The sequence below is a fragment of the Kogia breviceps genome, chromosome 15 (assembly GCF_026419965.1).
Source record: "Kogia breviceps isolate mKogBre1 chromosome 15, mKogBre1 haplotype 1, whole genome shotgun sequence".
Taxonomy (NCBI): Eukaryota; Metazoa; Chordata; class Mammalia; order Artiodactyla; family Physeteridae; genus Kogia; species Kogia breviceps.
Genome location: NC_081324.1, coordinates 83,677,529 through 83,701,057, shown reverse-complemented (window position 1 = coordinate 83,701,057; position 23,529 = coordinate 83,677,529). Strand labels below are relative to the sequence as shown.

At 46.1% G+C, this 23,529-nt stretch overlaps 1 protein-coding gene across 4 annotated transcripts; it reads left to right on the top strand.

Moving 5' to 3' along the window:
• Nucleotides 1–38: 38 nt before the first annotated feature.
• On the top strand, nt 39–22,181 carry RILPL2 (Rab interacting lysosomal protein like 2). 4 transcript variants are annotated; one of them, XM_067015681.1, is made up of 4 exons: nt 39–817; nt 8,295–8,377; nt 14,314–14,427; nt 18,544–19,049. In XM_067015681.1, exons 1-4 carry the CDS (start codon nt 497–499, stop codon nt 18,695–18,697), a joined length of 672 nt encoding a protein of 223 aa, XP_066871782.1. In that variant the 5' UTR covers nt 39–496; the 3' UTR covers nt 18,698–19,049. The 4 variants fall into 4 exon arrangements, with proteins under 4 accessions (XP_066871782.1, XP_058896708.1, XP_066871781.1 ...); XM_059040725.2 differs by lacking the exon at nt 18,544–19,049 and adding an exon at nt 21,698–22,181 and having other exon boundaries at nt 84–817; nt 8,226–8,377; XM_067015680.1 differs by having other exon boundaries at nt 122–817; nt 8,226–8,377; nt 18,544–19,037.
• Nucleotides 22,182–23,529: the final 1,348 nt, after the last annotated feature.

Genomic DNA, 23,529 nt, shown 5'->3' with positions numbered 1-23,529 from the left:
AAGGGAAGAGTTGTGTGCTTTTTAGCCTCCTTCCCAGAATGCGGTGGAAACTCCGCCCCTGTCTCCGTGGAAACCCAGCTTCTGCGGTGGCTGTCACCAAGGGCGGAGCTGGGGTCGCTGCCCCTCCCCCTGTCTGCAACAGTTCTCGGGCTGGGAGCGATCACTGTCACCCCTTAACCTCTCTGTTCCTCTTCTCGGCGGCCCTCCCTTTCCCTTATCCTTTCGTGCCCCAAACCACATCCTGGAGCCCGCACTCCCGCACGGGCCTCCGCCGGGAAGGTGCACGGGGAGTCCTGGCCTGCGAGCTGCCCTGCGTGGCCTCCTCCTACAGCCCCTCTCCGGGCCCACCCCCTCGGCTGCACTGATTGGCTGCTCCTGCCCCGCCCTGAGCAGGCAGGGTCCACTGTCCCGCGGAAACTTTTCTGTGCCGGGAGGAAGCTGGACATTCGGAGACTCCCAGAAAGCAGCTCCGGAGGCTGCAGGGGTCTGGGCGGCCATGGAGGAGCCCCCTTTGCGAGAGGAGGAAGAGGAGGAGGGGGACGAGGCTGGGCCCGAGGGGGCCCTGGGCAAGAGCCCGTTCCAGCTGACCGCCGAGGACGTGTATGACATCTCCTACGTGATGGGCCGCGAGCTGATGGCCCTGGGCAGCGACCCCCGGGTGACACAGCTGCAGTTCAAGATCGTCCGCGTCCTGGAGATGCTGGAGACGCTGGTGAATGAGGGCAGCCTGACGGTGGAGGAGCTAAGAATGGAGCGGGACAACCTCCGGAAGGAGGTGGAGGGGCTGCGGAGAGAGGGCTCGGCGGCCGCCAGGGAGGTGAGTGCGGGGAGCGGCCACTGGCAGGGGGGACGCTTTCTTCTCTTGAACATCCAGGCCCCTCAAAGCAAATCACTACGAGTTCGCCGTCGTCAGATTAGAAGCGCTAAGCTGGATAACATTAACCGAGCACTTGCTTGGTGCTGGACCCTGTGCCGAGTGTGTTCCAAAGCAGCGGCTTCCAGCCTTTTTGACCAGGACCTCGAGCAGTGGTTCTCAAGCTTTAGCAGCCGTCAAAATCACCTTGAGTGTTTGTTGAAACGCAGATTGCCCGGCCCCCCCCGGCTGCAGAGTTTCTGACTCAGTAGGTCTGCAGTGGGACCTGAGAATCTGCATTTCTCGCAAGTTCCAAGATGATGCCGATTCTCTTGGTCCCGGTTTCACACTTTGAGGAACTTTGACCTAGAGTAAGAAATACTTTTTAACTAAAGAGAAATTAGTACTTATGACCACAGAAAGAGATACATGTAAGACTATTCAGTGCTTCCCTGGTGGCGCAGTGGTTCAGAATCCGCCTGCCAATGCGGGGGACACGGGTTCAAGCCCTGGTCCGGGAAGATCCCACATGCCGCAGAGCAACTAATTCTGTGCGCCACAACTACTGAGCCTGCGCTCTAGAGCCCGCGAGCCACAACTACTGAGCCCGCGAGCCACAACTACTGAATCCCGCACGCCTAGAGCCCGTGCTCCGCAACAAGAGAAGACACCGCAATGAGAAGCCCACGTACCGCAACGAAGAGTAGCCCCCACTCACCGCAACTAGAGAAAGCCCGCATGCAGCAACAAAGACCCAACTCAGCCAAAATTTAATTAATTAATTAATTAATTTTTTAAAAGAAAATTCAGAGCAGCTTTATTCATAATTGTGCCAAACTGGAAACAATCCAAATGGAAAAGAGGAATCAATTTTTTAAATTGTGGTACATTCATGTGATGGAATACTACACAACAATGAAAAAGAGCAGAGTAGTGATACACACAACTGTATCCTACAGATACTACACTGAGAGACAGAAGCCAGGTACAGAGGAGAGCGTCCTGCATGTGGAATTCAAGAACAGGCAAAATAATCTTTACTTACAGAAGACAGGTTGATGGTAGCCCTGGGATAGGAGAGTGGGGGGAGCAGGAGGGAAATGTATAGAGAATTAAGCCAGGTGTGGTTACATGGGTGTACACATATGGTAAAAATTGTCAAGCTATAAACTCAAGATTAATACATTTTTCTGTATATATGTTATACCCCCATTTTACAAAATTACATTTTACGTTGATATGCAGTATTGATGAAACAAAAGTTTCAACAATTTACCCTAACTCTCCCTCACTAAACATGATGTACAGTCATACTTTCCTATTCTATTTTTATGAATTTTAAAATTATTTTGCAACTCACTGAATTAATATCATGACTCACTAGTGAATCTCCAGCTACAGTTTAAAAAAAAAAACAAGTGTCCCAAGGGGATTATCTCATTTAATCCTCATACTATTATTATTCCCATTTTACAGAAATGGAGTCATAGAAGAGTTAAGTAATTTGCCTGAGGACTTAACAACAAGTAAGAGGTGGAGGCAGGATTTGAGCTCAGAGATGCTAGTCTTAACCACACTGTACTAAAATACAGACCTATGACCTTTCCTGTAGTAACATTTGATGAGTGACTGCACTGTGCGTGCTCTGGAGCTATGGCGCTAAATTAGACAAGGTCCCTGCCTTCACGGAGCTTCACATCTAGTGGGAGAGGCAAGACACACCGACCTCCAAAACTAGACCACAGGATTACACACTGAGAAGCATGCCATGAAAGGACAGCAGGAACTGGGTGGCTGAAACTCATAGGGAAGAGTGGAGGTTTCTGGTAGCTTCCTTGGTACTCTTTTATTTTTATTTTTATTTTATTTTATTTTTTTTTTTTTGCGGTATGCGGGCCTCTCACTGCTGCGGCCTCTCCCATTGCGGAGCACAGGCTGCGGACGCGCAGGCTCAGCGGCCATGGCTCACGGACCCAGCCGCTCCGCGGCATGTGGGATCCTCCCGGACCAGGGCACGAACCCGCGTCTCCTGCATCGGCAGGAGGATTCTCAACCACTGGGCCACCAGGGAAGCCCTATTTTTATTTTTTAAATATTTATTTATTTATTATTTATTTGGTTGCACCGGGTCTTAGTTGCGGCAGGCGGGCTCCTTAGTTGCGGCATGCATGTGGGACCTAGTTTCCTGACCAGGGACCGAACCCAGGCTCCCTGAATTGGGAGCTTGTTGTCTTAGCCACTGCACCACCAGGGAAGTCCCGGTACTCTTTTATTTCACCTACTCATTGCTCACGGTGACAATTATATTTGTAGATAAGGTTCTTCTTCAGTATCCGTCATATGAGATGGCTGAGTGTCATGATTAGCAGCCTGACTTTTGAGATTCAAGAGCAGCTAAATGACTTGCCTAAGATCCCTCAGCTCACATTCTGTGCTCTTTTCCTGTCACCTCCAACTCCAGGCACACGGATATGGAGAAAAAGCCCCATCACGGACCCTGAACAGTGTGGTCTGCACGGGGGCCGGGTCATTTCCTGTCTGGGGCATAGCAGACAAGCTTCGTCAGCCAGCAGATGAGCTGGCACGTTATCCTCGCAAACTGTAGTCTTAAGAACAGGGGTGGGGCAAAAGGCAGGGAAAATGAATATTTAGTGTCACTAGACAGTTTATAAAAATATGGCCTAGTGTTGTTTTTCTCTTTCTTTCTTTCTTGTTTTTTTAGTTACCATTTTTAGTTGTGGTAGACATAAAATTTCCCATCTTTTTAAGTGCAGAGTTCAGTGGCCTTAAGTACATTCACAGCCATTATTATGCAATCATCACCACCATCCTCTCCAGAACTCCTGTCTTGCCAAACTGAAACTCTGTACCCACTAAACACTAACTCCAAATGCCCCCTCTCCCTCAAGCCTCTGGTAACTACTGTTCTACTTTCTGTCTCTATGGATTTACCTATTCTAGGTACTTCATATAAGTAGAGTCGGATAATCTTTGTCCTTTTGCCACTGGCTTATTTCACTTAATGTCCTCAAGGTTCTCCCATGCTGTGGCATGCGTCAGAATTTCCTTCCTTTCTAAGGCTGAATAATATTCCATTGTATGGATCCACCAGTTTGTTTATCCACCTGTTGATGGACACTTGGGTTGCTTCCACCTCTTGACTTGTGTGAATAATGTTGCTATGAACGTGGATCTATAAATCTCTCTTTAAGTCCCTGCTTTCAAGACTTTGGGGTATATACCCAAAAGTGGAATTGCTGCATCACATGAGAATTCTATTTTTAATTTTTAAAGGATCTGCCATTCAGTTTTTCATAGTGACCGCACCATTTTACATTCCTACCAGCAATGCACGAGAGTTCAAATTTTTCCACATCCTTGCCAACACTTACTTTCTGTTTTGTTTGTTTGATTACAGTAGCCATCACAATGGGTATTAGAATAGTTTGTTTCCTTTCTTTTTAAAAAATTTAAGTTCAAACTTCAAGTGTTACAAAAGTGTTTGCCTTGGAAAAGCTCCCTCCCCATCTCTCTCCACCCCTAGCCACCACTTCCCCTCCCTAGAAAACATTAAAATGATCAGTTTCTTAAAGTATCCAGAGATACTTTGTGCAAACACAAGCAGATATGAATATATTTTTGCATTAGTCACACAAATGGTATTATAATATATACCCCGTCCTGCCTCTTGCTTATTTTCACTTAACATGGCGTGAAAGTTGTACTAAATCAGAATATAAAGAACTTCCTCGTCTTTTAATGGCTTTTGAAAACTTCCATTATACAGTATTATCAATTGCTCAACGTGAAGGTTCTTTTTTTTTTTTTTTTTTTTTTTTTTTTGCGGTATGCGGGCCTCTCACCGTTGTGGCCTCTCCCCGTTGCGGAGCACAGGCTCCGGACGCGCAGGCCCAGTGGCCACGGCTCACGGGCCCAGCCGCTCCGCGGCACGTGGGATCCTCCCGGACCGGGACACGAACCCACATCCCCCGCATCGGCAGGCGGACTCTCAACCGCTGCGCCACCGGGGAAGCCCCAACGTGAGGGTTATTAACTTGGAGTTTTGGAACCCCCCAAGAGGATCATGATTCTAATCCGCAAAGTCTATGAACTTGCATGAGAAGAAATTGTATTTTTATTTTCACCAACCTCCATCTGAAATATAACACTTCCTTCAATTATGACTATAGACAACAAACCACAGTAATATTACACTACCTGTGACAATCACCAGTGGAAATCACAGATGTTTTCATATCCCGTTACAGTGTAGTGCAGATCTCAAAACTTTGTTTTCCTTCCGTATCTTATTAGACTGGTGGCTACATCGTGTTATTTAATAGAGAAGCAGGTCTAGGAATCACAAATTTATTTTTAGAAGATTTTGATGAGTGTGTTATCTTAGTTGGTTTTCTTGTAATTCTATGCCTTTTATACATTTAAAATCAGTGTTTTGAGATGGAATCCATGTGGGCTTTACCGGGCTGCTGTAAGGGTCCACAGCACACACACAAAAAAGGTTCAGAATCTCTGCTTTAACCAGTTTCCTACCTATCAAAAGACCTTCATCTTCCAATCGTTTGTTCCGACCCCATGAAACAGTGAATTACTCTGACCTATAGCAGTTGGCCCCCTGAGTATCTAGGGGAAACGGATTCACTGGGTCAAAGGAAAGCCACATTGGAAGTTTTTTTTTAATTAATTTATTTATTTATGGCTGCATTGGGTCTTCATTGATGTGCACGGGCTTCTTATTGTGGTGGCTTCTCTTGTTGCGGAGCACGGGCTCTAGGTGTGTGGGCTTCAGCAGTTGCAGCTCGCAACTGGCGGGCTTTGTTCCTCTGCGGCACGTGGGATCTTCCCGGACCAGGGCTCGAACCCGTGTCCCCTGCATTGGCAGGTAGATTCTCAACCACTGCGCCACCAGGCAAGTCTCCCACATTGGAAGGGTTAGTAAGTATTGTCAAGTTGTACTCCAAAAGGGTTAAAGAGATTGGCTCCCTCTGCAGTCAGTGAAGGAACCTGTTTCCCCACAGCTTTTACGACACAGTGTGTTTTCAAACACGCGGATGTTTATCAATCCGAGAGGAGGAATGTGGTCACTATCGCATTTCTCTTTATAGTGTGGCTTATTCTCTTTATCACCTGTAGAATATTCCAGAGTATGGTTGTGCCTTAGTTTGTTTTACTAGACTTCTGCTAATGGACATGTAGGTTGTTTTCAAATATTTGCTTTATTTTAACTTTAGTTTGAAAGAATGTCAAACCTAGGGAAGAGTTGCAAGATAAGTACAACGAACACCTGTATACCTTTCACCTCAATTCAGGTGTTATATTCAGGTGTATGTATATGTGTGTTTGTGTGTGTGTATAGTATGTCTTAAGAGATACACACTGAAGTATTATATACACACATATACATACATGTACATATTCACATATGTGCTCATATTTAACAAATATTTATGTCTATATATTATTTATTCACTCAAAATCTTCAGACATTATGTTAGCTGCGGAGTTAGTAAAAGATTAGGATCTTTCACCCTAAATACTAAATACTTCAGTGTGTATCTCCTAAGACATATTGTTACATAACCACAATAAATTATTGAATTCAGGGGGAAAAGTTGGTAGAATACTAAGATCTAATATGCCATCCCTATTCAAAATTCATAATAATGTCCTTTATCGCATTTTTTTTTCTGATGCAAGATCCAATGCAGGGTTATACGGTACATTTAGGACATACCTCTTTAGTCAGCTTTAGTCTGGAACAGTTCCTCAGCTTTTCCTTGTCTTTCATGAACTTGACATTTTTGAAGATTGTATATCAGTTAGTCTGTAGAATGTCCTTCAACTTGGGCTTGTTCTGATGTCTCCTCATGGTTAGATTCAAGTTATACATGTTTAGCAGGGATACCACTTAAGCAATGCTGTGTCCTTCTCGGTGCCTCGTGTCAGGAGGCACCTGATTCAGTTTGTCGTTATTGGTGATGGTAACTTCTATCACTTGGTTAAGGTGGTGTCTGCAAGATTTCTGCACTGTAAGGGTGTCTTTAGTCCCTTTGTAATGCATAAGTAGCCTATGGGAAAGTACTTTGAAACTGTGAAATATCCTGTTCCCCAACAAACTTTCACCCAAAAGTTTTAGGTCCTTTCATTAGTCTTGCCTGAATCAATTATTACTGCGTTGGTTGCAAAAGGATAATTTTCAAACTCTATCATCTGCTACACTTATTAACTGGCATTCTTCTGTAAAGTACAGATCCCCCTCCTCCTCTCTGGTATTAGTCCGAGTTCTCCAGAGAAATAGAACAATAGGAGATATAGATGTAGATATAGACACAGATGAGAATATTTATTACAGGAATCGGCTCACGTGGTTATGGAGGCCGAGAAGGCCCACGGTCTGCTGCCTGAAAGCTGTAGAATAAGGAAAGCCGGTGGCGTAATTCAGTCCGAGTCAGAAGGCTTGCGTCAGGGGGCTGATGGTATAAGTCCTGGTCTAGGTCCAAAAGCCCGAGAACCAGGAGCGCCGATGTGCGCCATCCAAGGGCAGGAGAAGAAGGATGTCCCACTCACCCTCTCTCCACCTTTTTGTTCTATTCAGTCCCTCAGTGGATTGGATGATGCCTGCCCACACTGCGGAGGAGCCTCTGCTGTACTCAGGTCACCAAGTCAAATGCTAATCTCTTCCAGAAACACCTTCACAGACACACCCAGAAATAATGGGTTAGCCAGCTATCTGGGCATCCCGTAGCCCAGTCAAGTTGACACATAAGATTAGCCATGACATCCCCATTAATTAGTTAATCAATTTAACTTTAAATTTTTAATTTTTTGGCCACACTGCTCAGCATGTGGGATCTTAGTTCCCCTACCAGGGATTGAACCCATGCCCCTTGCAGTGGAAGCTTGGAGTCCTAACCACTGGACCACCAGGAAATTTCCTAAATTAAAAATTTTAAGTATGGATTCCTGAATCCTGTTTTTATTTGATGGGTTATTATCCATTCCTGTTACTATGCATGCGGATACTCAAGTCGTCCAGTTTGGCCAGTAGGAGTGCCTTCAAACTGTGTCCTTTTGATCTGTCTCCATCCCTTACACAATGGAATGTTCCAGACTCAACTTGGACTTTCCCTGTTCCAGCCCTGGACTCAGCTATTCTCCAAGGAGCCCTGGCTCCTTTCTTGGAGAATGGTACTTAGAATTCTTGCCTCTTTACCATCAACCAAACACTTCCAACAGGCAACGTCTCATCTCATCGGGTCCCTGGGAGTAGTAACAGAACAAGAGAACTTTCCTTTCTGGGATGGACAGTCCATCCTCATGAGGGAAACTGTATAAGTGATGTCTTTTCTTACAGGTGAACCTGGGACCAGACAAAATGGTGGTTGACCTGACAGATCCCAACCGACCACGCTTTACTCTACAGGAGCTGAGAGACGTGCTGCAGGAACGCAACAAACTCAAGTCGCAGCTGCTGGTGGTGCAGGAAGAGCTGCAGTGCTATAAGAGGTGGGCTGTGCTGCCTGGGGCTCCTACACCGCAGAGCGAGACACTGCCTAGAATTCCTTGATATATTACATATCTGTTCTTATGTTCATCCAATCTACTTATTAAAGATCCACTATATGCCAGACACTATTCCTGGCACTGGGGGTAGATCAGGAACAAAACAGAAAGTCTGTGCTAGTCTAGGGGGAAGACAGGCAATCAGCCAGGAGGCCTGCAATGAATACATAGGATAATGGTAGTGAATGCTGAAGAGAATGTAGATCAAGGTGACATGACAGAGAGCAGAGTGCTGGCGGGGGGGGGCTGCTTTAGACTGGGTGGTCAGGGAAGACCCCCCTGAGGTGAATGACAAGAAGCAGCCAACCATGTAAAGATTTGGTTGTGCAAAAGTAGAACAAGAAGTGCAAAGGCCCTGAGGTAGGAACCCATTTGGCCAATTTAAGAGACCCACCATGGTGGAACTTGGAATGTGAGGTAGAGGATGGTCCAAAAGAGACCAAGGGGTGACCTTTTTGGCCACAGGAAGGAGCTCTAGTTTGGGGTTTTTAAAAAAAATAAATTTATTTATGTATTTATTTTTGGCTGTGTTGGGTCTTCGTTGCTGTGCACAGGCTTTCTCTAGTTGCGGTGAACGGGAGCTACCCTTCATTGCAGTGCATGGGCTCCTCATTGTTGTGGCTTCTCTTGTTGCGGAGCATGGGCTCTAGGCACTCAGGCTTCAGTAGTTGTGGCTTGCGGGCTCTAGAGCTCAGGCTCAGTAGTTGTGGCGCACGGGCTTAGTTGCTCCGCAGCATATGGGATCTTCCTGGGCCAGGGTTCAAACCTATGTCCCTTGTATTGGCAGGCAGATTCTTAACCACTTTGCCACCAGGGAAGCCCAGGAGCTCTAGTTTTATTGTAAGTGTAATGAGAAGATTTTGGGAAGTCTTAAGGGAATGACACAGTCTGATTTACTATTTTAAAAGATCAGTGTGGTGATTTTGATAACTGAATGACTTGGTTATGTGAGAGAATGTCCTTGTTCTTTGGAAAGACATTTAAGCATTTAGGATTGAGGGGGTAAGATGTCTCCAGTTTACTCTCAAGTGGTTCAGGGAGAAGATGATTGCACGGGTGGATGGGTAGGTGGATAGGTGGATGGATGGATGGATGGGTAGGTAGATGGATACAGGGATAAGCATTTGAGGGATCTGGGTAGATATATGGGAAGTTTTTGTACTAATATTACACCTTTTCTCTAAGTCTGAAATTGTATAAAAATTCAAAGTTAGAAAGACCACAATAATACTGGGTAGAGGAGGAAGTGTAGGACCAGCAAGAGAGGAAATAAGGAAGCTGTTGACATAGGAGGTTTGGACTTTGCTTTATCCTTCTGCACCATGTTTCCCCAAATATTTTACTTTATGTAGGTATTTGTTGAAAAGGGAGCTCTAGGGAGCTCCCTGGTGGTCCAGTGGTTAGGATTTGGCGCTTTCACTGCTGTGGCCCGGGTTCAATCCCTGGTCGGGGAACTGAGTTCCCACAAGCCACACAGCACGGCCAAAAGGAGCTCTGTGGTTGAATAGTTCTGGGAAACACTGAGTTAAACAAAGCAGGTTTCCTTAGAGGCAGGAGAAGGGAAGATCAAGAGAACAAAAACATGGTGCCAGGACTTCCCTGGTTGTCCAGTGGTTAAGACTTCGAGCTCCCAATGCAGGGGGCGCAGGTTCGATCCCTGGTGGGAGAATTAAGATCCCACATACCTCAGGGTGCCGCCAAATAGTAAAAAACAAAACAAGCAAAACGTAGTGGCAACTAATATTTATCAATGCTTACCATGTGCTAAGTGTATCCCGAGCATCATTTCAATTAGTGTTCACATCAAGGCTATGAGTTAGGGTAATGTTATCCCCAAGATGATCTAAGGGTCAGAGAGGTCAAGTACCTGCTTGAAGTCCCAGGGCTGGTGGCAACCTTGAGACGTGACGTCAGACAGACTAACATTAGAGCCTGAGCTTTTAATTATCATGCCACATTTGGACTTGGAAAGTTTGGAAGTAAGGAAATACGCTAATTCAAAACAAAACAAAGCCACAATATATTATTCTTTAAATTCATTCAGTGTGGCATCATTAAGAGAGCATCAAAGTAAAAATGTCCTAGGAAGCTAAATCCAAAAGAGCTGAGTTCTGCCAACAGGAATTTAATTGTCTTCCTTCTGCTGAGGTTGGAACGCTGTTAATGGAAAGACCTGTCTTCATCTCACTTAATAAGTACTCCAGACACGGTTAGTTAAAAAGAGGAACTGCTAGACTGCCGATGCCATGAGCAGCTTGCTAGTGAATAAAGCAACACACGTTAGTTCCAGTTTTGAATTCCCAGAGAACAACAGATGTGCACTTCCCATCTGGTACAGGCCAATAGACAGACAGCAGGATTCTGCTTAGTCTCCTGTGTTATATATTCTGGAGAAACCAGCATGTCAACTGAGGTGTTCTCTTAGCAACTGCATCAGTTTGGAGGCCCAAGCTCATATTAATGATAGTTTTAACTGAAAGCAGATATGGTCGGCTGTTTCCAAAGATGGTCACAACAGTTTTTCCCATCATGCATTCCTTTTTTTAAAATTAATTAATTAATTAATTGTTTTATTTTTGGCTGCATTGGGTCTTCGTTGCTGCAGGCGGGCTTTCTCTAGTTGCAGCAAGCTGGGGCTACTCTTCATTGCGGTGTGCGGGCTTCTCATTGCAGTGGCTTCTCTTGTTGCAGAGCACGGGCTCTAGGCGCGTGGGCTTCAGTAGTTGCGGCACACGGGCTCAGCAGCTGTGGCGCACGGACTCTAGAGCTCTGACTCAGTAGTTGTGGCGCATAGGCTTAGTAGCTCCGCGGCATGTGGGCTCTTCCCGGAGCAGGACTCGAACCCGTGTTCCCTACATTGGCAGGTGGATTCTTAACCACTGCGCCACCAGGGAAGTCCCCCTGCATTCCTTTTGCAATGAGACTTTTCCACTCCTCTCATCGGAGTAGAGGTAGAGTCTATTTTCCGACCCCTTGAATCTGGACGGCCCTTTGACTTGCTCTCACCAATCGAATGTGGTGGAAGTGATGCTGTTTGGCTTCCTAGGTTATGGCTCTAAAAGGCCTAGCAGCTTCCATGTTTGTGCTCTCAGATTGCTGCCTTGAGACCACCATGCTATGAGGAAGCTCAAGGCAGTCACATGGGGAGGTCACATGAAGAAGAACCAAGGTGTCCCATATGACAGCCCCAGCTGCATCCAGCCCCCAGCTGATCCACCAACTGAATGCAGCCAGTTGAGAACCCCAAACTAGACCATCAGGAGAACCACCAAATGAACCATAAGAAACAGAGCCATTGGGCTTCCCTGGTGGCGCAGTGGTTGAGAGTCTACCTGCCGATGCAGGGGACATGGGTTCGTGCCCCAGTCCGGGAAAATCCCACATGCTGCGGAGCGGCTGGGCCCGTGAGCCATGGCCGCTGAGCCTGCACATCCGGATCCTGTGCTCTGCAACAGGAGAGACCACAACAGTGAGAGGCCTGCATACCGCAAAAAAAAAAAAAGAAACAGAGCCATCATGAGAAGTCATAAATCATCATAGTTTTAAATCACTACGTTTTAGGGTGTTATGTAATGGTAGATAGTGAGAAAAGGTAATTTTTATATGATTCTCATATGAATATTATTATAATAAAAATAGAAATAATATTAAGTAATAAGAGCCCACTCTTTGCAAAGAGAGAGAGGGGTAAATTCTGCTATCTGACATTCATACCTAAAGCGGTATCTCAGTCAGCTCCAGCTGCCATAACAAAACACCAGAGACTGGGTGGCTTAAATAATAGAAATTTTTTTTCTCACAGTTCTGGAGGCTAGAAGTCCAAGATCAAGGTGCCAGTATGGTTGGTTCTGGCTCTTCCTGGCTTGTAGACAGCTGCCTTCTTGCTGTGTCCTCAAATGGTGGGGAGAATGAGAGAGAGAGAGCAAGCCGTCTGGTGTCTCTTCTTGCAAGGGCACTAATCCCATCATGAGGGCCCACCCTCATGACCTCATGTAAACCTAATTGTCTTCCAAAGGTCCCATCTTCAAATACCATAACATTAAGGGTTAGGGCTCCAACATATGAATTCAGCCTGTAGTAAGGGGGAAATTGATGCCTGTAGCATGGACATAAATTTACCACTAGGTACCACAACAAAATACCTAAGTGGATCTAATGAGCTTACTGGGTCAGACTTTTTTTAAAAAAATATTTATTTATTTATTTATTTGGCTGCATTAGGTCTTAGTTGCAGCGCGTGGGCTCTCTAGTTGTGGTGCCCTGGCTTAGTTGCCCCACAGCATGTGGGATCTTAGTTCCCTGGTTGGAAGGCAGATTATTTTTAAATTTTTTAATATTTTTAAAATTTATTTATTTATGGCTGCGTTGGGTCTTCATTGCTGCACACGGGCTTTCTCTAGTTGTGGCGAGCAGGGGCTACTCTTCATTGCGGTGGCTTCTCTTGTTGCAGAGCACGGGCTCCAGGCACGTGAGCTTCAGTAACTGTGGCACAGGGGCTCAGTAGTTGTGGCTCGTGGGCTCTAGAGCACAGGCTCAGTAGTTGTGGTGCACGGGCTTAATTGTTCCACAACATATGGGATCTTCCCGGACCAGGGCTCGAACCCGTGTCCCCTGCATTGACAGGGGGATTCTTAACCACTCCACCACCAGGGAAGTCCCATGGAAGGCAGATTCTTAACCACTGGAGCACCAAGGAAGTCCCTGGGTCAAACATTGAAATGCTTCACTGTGGTCAGTCTTCTTTTGGTTGCAGGTGACAGAGATCCAATTGAAACTCGCTTAAGCACAAAAGGGAGTTTTATCGGCTCACATAGCTGGGAAGGATCCTGGAATTGGTCTCAGAAATAAAGAAAAAACTGCAACTAAGCCCTCAGCGTTGGAATCAGGGACTGTGTGCCTCTTTCTTTCCTCTTTGCTTCTCTTTATCGGCCTTACTATTTTGTACTAGAGACAGTCCTTCTCTGAATCTTAGGAAGCATGGCTGCTGGCAATCAGCAAGTGAGAGAGAATAGCCTTCTTCCAAGTTCTGTACATGAAATCCAGGGAAATACTCTGGCCCTCTTTGGGTCACCTGATCTAAATATCTTATTGATCAATATCAATCTAGGTCTTATCACCATCTGACTTACTATATATTTTTAAATTTTATTTATTTATTTGTTTCTTTTTTTTTTTTTTTTTGCGGTATGCGGCCTCTCACCGCTGTGGCCTCTCCCGTTGCGGAGCACAGGCTCTGGACGTGCAGGCTCAGTGGCCATGGCCCACGGGCCTAGCCGCTCCGCGGCATGTGGCATCCTCCCAGACCAGGACACAAACCCGTGTCCCTTGCATCGGCAGGCGGATGCTCAGCCACTGCGCCACCAGGGAAGCCCCCATATTTATTTGTTTCTTGACTGTTTTCTTTCCCAATGGGATATATATTGCATGAGAGAAGATATTTTATCTATTTTGTTAATTGCTATATCTATATACATTGGTACAATATGTAGCTTAATAATATTTGTTGAACAAATGAATGAATTCCATTTATTATCTCGCTTAATCCCTCAATCCTAGGAATTAGGTACTTTCATTATCCTTATTTTACTAATTAGGAAATCAAGGGTTAAGTTAGAGGATTTATACATGGTTATATTTCTAGCAATTGGAGAAGCTTGAAGTACCAGCCAATGGAATTAGCCAAGGGAAAGAAAGAAGAGGTGTCAGCAGTGGAAAGGTGGAAGGAAGATTCTAATCATCTGAGTCAGAATGTCTAACTGTAGCATTTCAATGATAATATTATTAATATGATAATAATTATTAAGAACCTTCACTTTCAGAGCTGCCCAGATAAGAGATCTGCAATAAAGCAACCCACTTATTTGTCTCCTTTTTCCTAGTGGCCTGATCCCAGCAAGAGAAGGCCCAGGAGGAAGAAGAAAAAAAGATGCTCTGGTTACCAGGGCCAGCGATGCCAGCAGTAACAAAGAGGAGAAGACAATCATAAGGAAGCTGTAAGTCACCTGGCTGCCTCCTGTTGCCACTAAATAATCACTAAAGAGAGGAGTGGGGCTGAGAGGGGGAGGTCCTGCTCTCCTGGTGGTGGTCTTGCAGCTGATATGAAAACTCATTGCTGGTGTATTATATCTGCCAGGCAGTAGTGTAAACACTCAACATATATTAATTCTTTGACTCTTCACAGTGACCCTATGAGGTAGGAACTATTATAATCCCCAACTTACAGATGGGGAAGTAAAACCAAGAAGTAAAATCACGTACCCAGGGTCACACAGATAGTGTGTGAAATCAAGATTTGAACCCAAGGAAATCCAGATTCTACACTCTACTGCCTCCCTATGATATAATAACAATAACCCAATAATAATAATATTACAACCACAGGAAAAACACAGTAACAATAATTATTGGAGTTTAAGGGGGCTAGTTCATCACCAACTTTGGAGGACCCTGGGTCTCCCAATGCTGGGACCCATAATGCAGTGTCCTCTGAATACTCCCCTCGTGTTCCTGCACCATTGTTAATCCCTTGTTTCTTTGGTTGCTGTGCCTCAAACCATAGAGTGTGGGACACTAGTTAAAATTCAGGTTCTCAGATATCAAGTCATTGGTTCTAGGATGAGGCCCAGAAATCTGGATTTTTACTAAATTCCCAGACAGTTCTGATGTGGGGAGCCCTTGGACCACACCTTGAGATGTGCCTTTTCTGTCTACAGATGTCAGTACAATTAGGCACACCTTTCCTCCACCCCATGCTGAAGCAAGCAGCTGGTTTGCCTTGGTTGCTTTGAGAATGTCTGGCCTGGTGACAGTTTATCAGCTCCCGGTCTTTTGGATCGAAAGTGAGAAACAGCCTCGGTCAGGGATCTCAAACTAGAAAGCCTACGGGGGCCAAGCAGTTAATGTGGATGAGTGGCGGGGCTGTGGGGTGGGGTGGGGGACAGTTGCCCCTCAGTTCTGTCTGGCCTAGGAATAACATGTTACCAGAGCTTCCGCTTCTTGAGTGAAGCCGAGAAGCCGGATTTGTTCATGGAATCTGATTTCCAAATGCCGGCAAATAATTTAAGATTAAAAATAAAGACTGTACGATCCAGATGACCCACCATCGCAGGCTGTATCAGGTCCCAGGCCGCCATCTGGCTCTTGCTCCATTATTCCTGCCTCTCAGGGAGGGCTGAGGGGACCTCGTTTTCTTCCGTTCATTCGGTCATTAGTCAGTCAACAAACCCTCACTGAGTCTATGTTGTGCACCAGGTGTGGTGCTCAAGCTGGGGGTGCTGCAGTGACTTATTTTGCAAGGACTTTGCAGACTCCAATTTCACAGGGAAATAATTTTGAGGGATCAGAGATTCTGAGTTACCTTCCAGGGCAGGTTTAATTAAGATGGCTTTGTTTCAAGAGAGAGGAGAAAGTTTTTTTTTTCTTTTTCTCTTTTTGGATCTCAGGAACATAGGGTTGCGTTAGTGAGTCTCAGCTCATGGCACAATGCACCTCATTGTGAGCATAAGACCCCTTTCTTCTTGGTTTTATTTGTTCCCTCTTTATCCCCATCCCCCATTCCCATTCTGCTTCCCAGCTTCCCTCCCCCTCAGCCAGTCTCATATGGATATTTATTTACCATATTCTAAAAATTGTATATTGTCTTTTGTGGATGTATTTTCAATAGTAACTGATATTTTGTTTAACACTTCATTCTGTTTCCTCGTATTGTTTTTTTTTCTTCACTAAGAACTGTTGTTGTTTTCTTTTTTATCAGGCACTCTTTTTTTTTTTTTTTTTTTTTAGAAAAAGAAATATATATTTAAAATTTTTTTTGACTGCACCGTGGCATGCGGGTTCTTAGTTCCCCGACCAGGGATGGAACCCGTGCCCCCTGCAGTGGAAGTACAGAGTCCTAACCACTGGACTGCCAGGGAATTCCCTCAGGAACTCTTTTTTTTAAAAAAATTATTTATTTATTTATTTTTGGCTGTGTTGGGTCTTCGTTTCTGTGCGAGGGCTTTCTCTAGTTGTGGCGAGCGGGGGCCACTCTTCATCACGGTGCGTGGGTCTCTCACTATCGTGGCCTCTCTTGTTGCGGAGCACAGGCTCCAGACACGCAGGCTCAGTAGTTGTGGCTCATGGGCCTAGTTGCTCCGCGGCATGTGGGATCTTCCCAGACCAGGGCTCGAACCCGTGTGCCCTGCATTGGCAGGAAGATTCTCAACCACTGCGCCACCAGGGAAGCCCAGGAGCTCCTTTTTAAAATTTTAATAATATATTTTACTAACCCAACACATCCAAAATATTATCATTTCAACGTGGTCACTATAAAACATTATTAATGAGATATTTTACATTCTTTTTTTTAAAATAGTAAGCCCTTGAAAAATCTGATGTGTATTTTACACTGACAGCGCATTTCAGTTAAAACTCGTTATGGGGCTTCTCTGGTGGCGCAGTGGTTAAGAATCTGCCTGCCAATGCAGGGGACACAGGTTCGAGCCCTGGTCCCGGAAGATCCTACATGCCGCGGAGCAGCCAAGCCCGTGCGCCACTAGAGAAAGCCCATGCGCGGCAATGAAGACCCAACGCAGCCAAACATAAATATAATTGATTAATTTTTTTAAAAAAGACTCGTTATGTTTCAAGGGCTCAAAAGGCATGTGTAGCTAGTGGCCGCTGTATTGGAGAGCATAGCTTTAGCCGGTATATGGTCAGATGCTTTGGGCTTTGAGAACTGAGTTTGAATGATCTTTTTTTTCAGTGTTTTTTATTTTAATCATACCTAACATAAAATTTACCATTTTAATTATTTTTTTAAAAATTGAAGTATAGTTGGACTTCCCTGGTGGTCCGGTGGTTAAGACTCCACACTTCCAATGCAGGAGCTGCGGGTTTGATCCCTGTTCGGGGAACTAAGATCCTGTATGCCCTGTGGCACAGCCAAAAATAATAATAATAATAATAATTTAAAAAGTTGGTTTATAATGTTATATTAGTTTCAGGTATACAGCAAAGCAATTCAGTTATACATATATATATATATTCTTTTTCAGATTCTTTTCCATTATAGGTTATTACAAGATATTGAATATAGTTCCCTGTGCTGTACAGTAGGTCCTTGTTGTTTATCTATTTTGCATACAGTAGTTTGTATCTGTTAATCCCAAACTCCTAATTTATCCCTTCCCGCCACTTCCCCTTCGCTCACCATAAGATTGTTTTCTCTCTCTGTGAGACCACTGTAATCACTTTTAAGTGTACAATTCAGTCACGTTAAATGCATTAAGATCCTGTGCGTCCACCACCACTATCCATTTCCAGAACCGTTTTGTCATCCTGTCCCGAAACTCTGTTCCCATTAACCATTAACTCTTCTGTTCCCCTCCTCCAGCCCCTGGCACCCACCACTCTACTTTCGGTCTCTATGCATCTGACTACCCCTGGGACCTCATATAAGTGGAGACATGCAGTATTTGTCCTTTCATGACTGGCTTATGTGATTAGCATAATGTCTTCAGGTTCATCCATGTTGTACCATGTGTCAGAATTTCTTTCATCTTTAAGGCCCAGTGATATTCCATGGTATGAGTAGACCACATTCAATTTATCCATTCATCTGCTGGTGGACATTAAGCAGTTTTTCAGAGCTATCCATATAGCAGTGTAGACATCCAACTCTTTTCTGCCCCCGGCGATGGGATCGCAGGTTGCCTCCCGCACTGTGGACAGTGCTGCAGTGAGTATCTCCATGCTTATTCATGTCCTCTCATGGACCTGGGTGTGAATTTCCCAGGGATATATACCCAGGAGTGATATTGCAGGGCCATGGGGCCTATCATCCAGGGTTCTTGCTTATCAAGAAACAAAGGCTCACGCCAAAGGAGTGACTGAAAAGATTTAAAGAAGGGACATTTTACAGATGTGGGAACAGACACAGGGGATGGAGAAGCATCCCGGGGCGGGCAACAGAGGGGCGAGGGGAGGGAGCTGTGAGGGAAAAACGGGGAGCGTCAGACAGGCACGTGGCCTTCAGAAGAGGAGCACACAGTAACTAGTGAAACAAGGCCTGGCAGGGACCGAGCCAGAGTGAATGCCCTCACCTCTCTCTCCTCCCACCCTCCCCTCAGTGCAGGTGCTTCCCATTGGCTGAGCCCAGCTGGAAGCCAGAGGACAAGGGAGCTTGTTGAGATCCCCCACAGAGCTCAGCCTCCTGGAGCCGCTAGAGAAGGGAGGGGATGCTTCTGCAGAGGCAAACAGCCCATAGAGTGCGTGTCTACTTAGTTCAGTTAAGTATGACCAGGCTTTCTTGAATGGCTGCATGAAACAGCTTTATCAGACAAGACCACCTGAAACTACAAGACCACCTGAAACTACATTTACTTACTCTTTCAGCAAATACTTATTGAGAGCCTACCATGTGCCAGGCACTGATCTAGGTGCTGGGGATACAGTGAGCAAGACGGAGTCCCTGCCCTCATGGGGCTTACGTTCCAGTAGGGGAGGCAGAGAGTGAACCGGTCAGGAAATGTACAAACGGGACAGTTTCAGATGGCCCTGCCTGTGCTGAAGACCATTAAATAGGGTGCTGAGAGAGAGGTTGATCAGGAGCTGCTTTTTTTTTTTAAGTTATTTTTGGCTGCGCCATGAGACTTATGGAATCTTAGTTCCCCAAACAGGGATCGAATCTGGGCCCTGGGCAGTGAAAGCGCAGAGTCCTAACCACTGGACCACCAGGAAGTTCCCGATAGGGAGGTACTTTAGATTTGGGGAGTCCTGGAAGACTTCTATGAAAAGGCAACACTCAAGCTGAGTCCTGGAAGGCCATAATGACCTGTTTTCCCTGCCTTCCTGGCAGAGGGAACAGCAGGTGTAAAGGCCAGAGGCTGGAGAGAGCTTTTGCAACAGAGATCATGGTGGCTGGAGCAGCAAAGAGAAGGGAGGCGAGGTTGGAGAAGGGGAGGGAGCGGGTCATTTGGGGCCGAGTGGATCCTGGTGACGACTTTGGGTTTCATTCTAAGTGCTTTGGAAAGACCTTGGAAGGTTTTAAGCTGGGGAGTGACATGTCCATATTCACCTATAAAAAGCTCACTCTAGCTGCTTTGTGAAGAAGGGTTGAGGGGACAAAGTAGGGCCAGTGGGAGTGTTTCTTCCCCAAGAAAGGGTCTCCTGAGGTAAGATAATGAATGAAAGAGCACCTCCACCCCGCAGCAGGTGTCAGATCTGAAGGTGTTTATTTGGGACACTCATTGGCTGAGGATCTCACTGTAAACAAGGCTTCCAGACCCATAAGCTACTGGTTTCTTTCTTTCTTTTTTAAAAAATATTTATTTAATGTTCGCCTGTGTCGGTCTTAGTTGCGGTATTCAGGATCCTTTTGCGGCACGCGAGATCCTCTGCTGAGGCGCACGGGCTTCTCTCTGGCTGTGGCCCGCGTGCTCAGTAGTTGCGACACACGCGGGCTTAGTTGCCCCGCGACATGTGGGATCTTAGTTCCCTGACCAGGGATCGAACCCGTGTGCCCTGCATCAGAAGGTGGATTCTTAGCCACTGGACCGCCAGGGAAGTCCCCATACGCTATTGGTTTCTTTCTGCCTCTTCTAGGGGAGATGTTGGGGTTACTTAATTGGAGTTTGAGCCTGATACGGCAAAAATACAACGTTTGTAAGCCAGCCTGAGGACACAGGTTTAAAGAGCGTGAGGCCACAATTTCACGACCAGACAAGATTATTGAGCTAATGGAATGAATGAGTGAATGAACGCATGAACGACTCTCCGAAGAAGTAGGTCGTGCTGAGAAGGATTTTTGTCTTTGCCCTGCGGACAGTGGGGAGACACGCAAGGGCTGAAGCTGAGGAGTGACTGAGCTCTGCACAGTGACGCGGTCATTCTGGCTGCCGGGCGAGGGGACTGTGGGGGGAGGGGAGGCTGTTATGCTCCTCGTGGTGGCTTGGCCTGCGGGTGGCAGTGGAGGAGACGAGAAGTGGTGGGCTTAGAACATAGCTGCGGCGTGGTGACTAAAATACAGCAGGTGCGCTGAGGGCAGAGGACTTGAGACCAGCTCGAGGTTGCTGGCTTGAATGACTGGGTGGGGGGAGATGGCGTTTCCCGAGATAGGGAAGCGGGGTTGGCCGGGGGGTATGCGCAGGCTCAGGGGGAGGGCGGCTGAGCCCTAACGCCTGTATCCGCACGTGAGTCAAGGGCTCGGCCCTGCCAGTTGCTGGCAGAGCTGCTGGCGGTGCTCAAGAGGTTTGTCTTTGACTGGAAGCAAGAGCCCGTATCCCCATCACTGACATTTCAGCCCGCCAGCCATCTTTGCATCTTTCCTACAACTGGAAATAGCATTGACACCTGTACTTTGTGTCACTGTACTTTGATCAACCCCAGATGTCATTCATTTTCTAAAACATTATTTATTTATTTACTTTTGGCTGCGTTGGGTCTTCGTTGCTGTGCGGGCTTTTCTCTAGTTGCGGTGAGCGGGGGCTACTCTTTGTTGAGGTGTGTGGGCTTCTCATTGCGGTGGCTTCTCTTGTTGCGGAGCACGGCCTCTGGGCGCACGGGCTTCAGTAGTTGTGGCTCGCGGGCTCAGTAGTTGTGGAGCACGGGCTTCGTTGCTCCGCGGCATGTGGGATCTTCCCGGACCAGGGATAGAGCCTGTGTCCCCTGCGTTGGCGGGCAGATTCTTATCCACTGCGCCACCAGGGAAGCCCCCAGATGTCATTCTTCCTTTTCAAAACTTTGCATGAGGGGGACTGAACGTTTGTTACTCATGCCTCAGGGGGTATCTTTATATGTTTTATCTGTTATATCCAAGAACTTACATGTTACTCTTTATTCATTACAAATATCTATTTTATAATTGTAGGTACCATTGAGAAGTTATCACTTCCTCTACAATAAAAACCACTTAAAATCAGAAATTTAAAAAAAAAAAAAAAGATTCCAGACTCCATCTGTCAGTCTAACACAGTGGTTATGTGGGCTCTGGGCCCAAGTCCCAGTGGTTCCAAGATATGCTCTGTGACCTCGGGCCTGTTACTTAACCCCCCATAAGCTCAGTTTGCTCATCTATAAAATGGGAGTACTGATTGTACTCACCTCCTCATGTTGTTATGAGTTTGAAATGAGCTAGTAGATGGAAAGCCCTGGAACGGTGCCTGTCCCATAATGAGCCCCGAGGAAATGGCCTGCAGGAGCTGCTTACAGATTTTGCAGGAGGTTCTGCACCTCCCGCTTCAGAACTCGCTCTGTTCCCTCTGACTCCTTTCTGTCTCCACCCAGGTTCTCTTTCCGATCAGGGAAGCAGACATAGATCTGGGACCATGGCTCAGTTCTCAGAAGACGACTTCAAAGATCATCTTTCAGTGCCAGTGCTTACCCACTGCACTTGCTCCTTTGTTTCCCCTCAAAGCCGTCTGAGGAGGAACGGGTGAGGTTTTCTCTCCGCCAGCGGCACAAAGAAATTGAGAAAGCAGAAGAGAAAGCAGAAGGAAAGCGAAACGGGGCCACCTGCAGCCCCACTTCAACCCCCCAAGAGGCCCCCAGCATGCGGATGTGCTTTCTGCTTCTCAGGGCTCACAAACGACCCAGGTCTTTACTGCCTAGCTGCAAAATACACCAGCCCAAATCCGGGTGGGGAGAAGAGGACGCAGGAAAATCTGGTATGGATTTTGCAGTGATGACTTCACTGATATTTAGTGACGATTTGATTTTGCTAACGTGACTTTCTTTACATGGTTTTTTTATTAAAGTAAAATGACTTTTACCCTTTCTGTGTTTTAGAGTGGCCTCTTAGAGGTACGTGACCTTGTGTAAGCTACTTCAGCTTTTTGGAGTCTTGGTTTCCAAATCTCTGAACTGTATACAGTTGACCCTTGAATAACACAGTTTGAACTGCGAGGGTCCACTCACACACAGATCTTTGTTCAATAGTAAACACTGTAGTACTGCACGGCCTGCAGTTGGTTGGATCTGCGTATATATACGGAGGAAACTCGAATATGGAGGGCTATGAGCTGTGTGCGGATTTTTTGACTGCGGAGAGGGTGGGTGTCCGTAACTCCCAGCATTGTTCAAGAGCCAAATACACACACACACGTACATATACGTATATAACGTACGTATACCTACATACATGTATATATATATGGTGCACACACATCTCATTGAATCTAAGTGAGGCACCATTATTTTGTGTGTTGCTATGACAGGAAAAATGCTACAAATTATAACATTAAGATGCTATTGATTTTAAGGCTCATCCTGATTTCAGTGATGTTAAAATGTGAGAAAAAAAAAGTACATTTAGGAATCAATGAAATACAGTCTGTAGATAGCAGGAGACTATACTTTGCAAAGAAACTAATGAGCCTGCTGAACTCACCCTATGAGCCTGTCTTCTTAGTGAATAACACTGGCTTACTGAACGTGTTTCCCTGCTGCCTGGATTATCGCATTTATTCCTATTACATCTGAGGAGATGGGGACTAATGCTAATCATCCAGTTTACAGATTTGGAAACCAAGACTCCAAGAGGTTAAAGTACTTTACACGAGGTCATGTAGCTGGGAAGTTACTGCCCAGGATGCAAACACAGGCCTGATTCTAAGGCCTCGGTTCTTATCTGTGACACTCTAGGTACCCTGATCCTCCAAAAAGTGAAAATATTGAGTGCAATTTACTGTATGCCTTGCCCCACACCTATATATGTTGCCTCACCTTATCCCTATGGGATGGGCGTTATTATTATTCCCGTGGTTCACCCGAGCAAGTGCCAGCACGGTGGGGCTACGGGGCTTGTCGAAGGCCCCAGCTGGAAAGCGATAAAAGTGGAACTTGAACCCAGGTGCCAAGGCCCAAAGCACTCTGCCTCCCAAGAAAAGTCGGCAACGTTCAAGTGTCTGATCCAGAATGCCATCTTAACAGCGCCTTAGATCGGGGGCTCCTGATTCCTGTAACCCCGTGTAACGCTGCAACCCTGACTGGCTGCTGCCCTCTTAACAGCAGGGAGGGAGGAGGATTTCTGCACCTTGGAGGTGAGAGCTGACTTGGGAAACGAACCCGAGCATCCTTGAGTTCAGAACCGCCGACGCTGGGGTGTGGCCGTTGGAGTG

Excerpts from the sequence above, each read along its gene's own strand:
- RILPL2 (XM_067015680.1), top strand. The coding sequence starts at position 497 with ATGGAGGAGCCCCCTTTGCGAGAGGAGGAAGAGGAGGAGGGGGACGAG. Across the intron at positions 818-8,225 it reads GCTCGGCGGCCGCCAGGGAG|GTGAACCTGGGACCAGACAA; the intron begins GTGAGTGCGGGG and ends CTTTTCTTACAG. Across the intron at positions 8,378-14,313 it reads GAGCTGCAGTGCTATAAGAG|TGGCCTGATCCCAGCAAGAG; the intron begins GTGGGCTGTGCT and ends CCTTTTTCCTAG.